This window comes from Rhamphochromis longiceps, linkage group LG4 (genome assembly GCF_057381845.1).
Source record: "Rhamphochromis longiceps isolate RC_006_pf linkage group LG4, R_longiceps_female_GT1.1, whole genome shotgun sequence".
NCBI lineage: Eukaryota > Metazoa > Chordata > Actinopteri > Cichliformes > Cichlidae > Rhamphochromis > Rhamphochromis longiceps.
Window position 1 is genome coordinate 4000231 of NC_140560.1, and position 3529 is coordinate 4003759.

The 3529-nt window shown below is 38.5% G+C and overlaps 1 protein-coding gene across 1 annotated transcript; it reads left to right on the forward strand.

Moving 5' to 3' along the window:
• The first annotated feature begins 499 nt into the window (after positions 1–499).
• On the forward strand, positions 500–3529 carry LOC146670840 (uncharacterized). Its single transcript, XM_085402939.1, has 7 exons — positions 500–617; positions 891–1247; positions 1339–1555; positions 1878–2101; positions 2277–2424; positions 2530–2639; positions 2872–3529. Exons 2-7 carry the CDS (start codon positions 978–980, stop codon positions 3178–3180), a joined length of 1278 nt encoding a protein of 425 aa, XP_085259065.1. The 5' UTR covers positions 500–617; positions 891–977; the 3' UTR covers positions 3181–3529.

Sequence of the window (3529 nt, forward strand, 5' to 3'; positions counted from 1 at the left end):
TGTGTATATGTAAGCATTTAAACACTGCAGAGAGTACAATTAACAGTAACAGTATTGTAGAAATTCATTTCACCGAAACAATAACGCAGCGCACAGTGTGACGTCAAAAAAGGCGCACACCTTTGACGCTATGTTTTCTCCGTTTTTCTCATCCGCACCTACAGTATATGCAAAAACTGAGTTTTCGAAAATATCCACCCTGGCAAGCGTTTTTAGAAATCTCCGTTTTCAGTGACCAAAAACGCCGTTTATGTGTGGACGGAAGGTGCAAGCGAATCACAAATATAATACTTTTTCCAGTCAATGGGAGGAAGGTAATTTAGAACCTGTGGAGCAGTCAGGAGGGAATATAATGGAATAGAGTATTGTTTTTAAATGGTAAATATTAAATTATGTTTCTTGTGTATCCTGTTTGTTACCCAAGCAAAGCTGTCAGCTGGCTTGCACATGAGGGTAATGCAATGTAGTGATAATTGGAAACTCCTATTGCAGAAGCAAATGTTGGAGAAGACCTGCTCTCATCACTTTCACGAGATGACATCAAAGATCTGTTTCCTGGTCCTGAACATTGCCTCAGGCGTCGGGCTCTATGGCTTGCAGTGCACAAATGTGAAGAAGTAAGTTCTGTCCTATCGCTGTGTGATAAAACTGAGAACACACCAGCTTGTTTTATGCAGTTTCAAGTAATTCCACCAATACTCACTTAACAGATAGACAGTAGAATCTTCTTTAGTTTTGATTTAAATCAAGTGGCCTACACATTTGTTAAATATACATATTTTTTATTGTTCAACACTTTACTGATATTTTGTTGTACTTTCTTTCATATTTAGAGACCTAAAGTTCTTGTGCAATTTTATGTGAAATTAGCCCCATGTACACTATTTTAGAACAAGACTGCTGCTGAAAAAACGCTAACAACTACTGGAGATGGTGACTTCTCCAGAGAGGAACCCAGCACTTCTAAGTTTGTGACTATGTCCAACCCAGAGTACATAGTCTTCACAGACAGTGAACTTGAGCAAGCTCGACATTCTTACTTTGAAAAGAAGCGGCTGGGGACAGAGTGTGCTGAACCTTTGTCAAAGGAACTCTTTTGTCGACTCGTAAGAAACACCATGACAAACATGATTTCGATAGCAAGAGCAGCTGACGACTCCAGATACCCCAGCAAACATGAGGTTGATGCCATGGCAAAGCGATTAATGGAGTACTACCCAATGCTTAAAGAAACGTGTGGTGAGTGGGTAAGTAGCATTTGCTCAATATCACTCTGTGTTAATCATGAGTGATGTATCTTATCATCTTTTAATTTTTACCGTTTGTACCTGTTTGGAGCATGTTGATAAAAAGCTAATGAAGAGACTCTCCAATGTCAAATGTCCAAGGAAAGACAAAAAACCTCCTGCGAAGAAGCCAAGAAAGGATGGGAATGAAAGCGTTGCAAAAAGTGACAGCAGTGGGGAGTCCAGTGCATCAACTATTATTCTAGATAAATCACCAGTTAGATCGATGGGCACCCCAGTGCACCACCAGGATGGCAGTGATGAAGAATGTAAGTATAATATGATGCACCCTCTTATTACAGCCTGAGTGTAAATGTGGTTTGGACGATACTTTTTGTTTTTTTGTTAAAAATTCTGCTAACAATGGAACACAATTACTTCACTGTTTATCTTGGAGTCTTTGTGTTCCATTTAATAGTGACAACTTCACAGGATTAATGAACAATTTTAAGATAGGTGGTTAGTTAATTTGTTGATCTAATTTACAGATATATTTTGGTATTTTTGTTTTATTGTTTTGCACCAATAACATATATATAAAGCCTTACTGTGGCAATAAATGATTTGCACACCTCTGCTCTGTGTGTTTAGCTGGTTCAGCTGACTTCTTTGACAGCCAAAAGACCCAGGCAAGACACTACAATACACTTCAAGAAATATACAAGCCCAAAAAACCAAACAAAGCTGCTGTTACCCAACTGCTGAACCTGGAGTTTGAGTCTAGAAGACAATTCATTAACTCTGATGCTATAAAGGAGCAGGACAGAGCAGTGAAGATACTAGAGGCATATCCTTGTTTCAGAGAACTGGATCATGTAAGCCGCACTTATTTCTTTTAGCCATCCTGTTATTCCTTTGGGGACATTTTGATATGATTTTCAAATTTCTTAAATACTGGCCCTCATGTTTAAATTGTTATCACTTATTGTCAAGACCAGATACAGAGCTAGACAGATCTATCTCAGTTGGGTTTCTGTCTGTATTTTTCAGGTCCTTGATGAGCTGCGGAGAATTATTCAACCATCCAACTTGAAATACATTTCTGAGATGAAGGATAGATGGGAAATCTTCTACTCGAAGGTGCAGTTTTATGGTGTCATGAAGAAAGTTATGAAGCCGCCAAAAACTTTGGATGGAGGTAATGCTACAGTATCTTGATTTGTCTACATTTATGCTTTGCAGATTACATTATTTGCAATGCTTAATGGTGTTGCCCTGTCTTATTTTTCTTTTTTCAAACCAGTGGAACATGCAGCAGCTGTGTTCAGAGCCCTTCCCGTGCTTTTCCCTTCCAGCACAGTATCACCTAAGAAGCTGGGCATCTGTAGTGAGGCTTTTTTCCATGTCCTAAAGGTAAGGCTGGAATATTCTATGTGTATATATTGTTGAATTTTGCAGTTACTCATGTTTTCATTTTATATATTTTACTGTGGAGTCAGTCAAATATTCTTAAAGTTCAGATCCCCATAACATGTTGATGTTAGTAAAACCTACAAAAAAAGTTGATCTATTTTAAACTCTAATGCAACTCAAAAATTGTGTTTCTTACGGTCTTGTTCTAATCCTCTTTTTTTCTGTCATGTAGACTTCAGAAGACCCTGAAGGTTACCTGCGTCAGCGACCCCTGGCTTGTCCAGTTCTGCTTGTCTCTGAAGGCAACTGCATGATAGCTGTTGGAACCACACCGGTGAGCACTTTTGACCGGAAGGATCTTAATGAGGGACTGCTCTATCTGATGGCATATTACTATGCCCTCCACCTCACATATCCAAAGTGCATTTCCACGCTGCTGTCTGTCTTGCAAACTGAAATACTCAAAGACTCTATCCATGACCGAGATTCAACCCCTTCTTACAAGAAGGCGCTTGGTGAGTGGAAGTCATTCATTGAGTGAGTCTCTCAGATGACAGACTCCATCTGCCTTGTTTATCAGACTCAGTGTTGGTCAGTGAGGTTGTTTTTTTTTTTCTTTAGAAAAGTTGTTCAAATCTAAAACACATGTTTGTTTGTGTGGTCGTTAAACTTGTTCTTCTAAAATGTTATGTAATATAGGATTTGAAATAGTGATTGTTTTAAGCTTCAGCAAAATTTATTTTTGATACCAGCCATGAGTGTGTTATACTGTTATTATTCATGTTAAGAGTATCTGGAATATGCACTTCTTATATTGGCCATGTTACACAGTACCCTGTTGAAATGTATAATTTTAGACATGATTCTCCTGGAACAGACCTCAGTGAGTT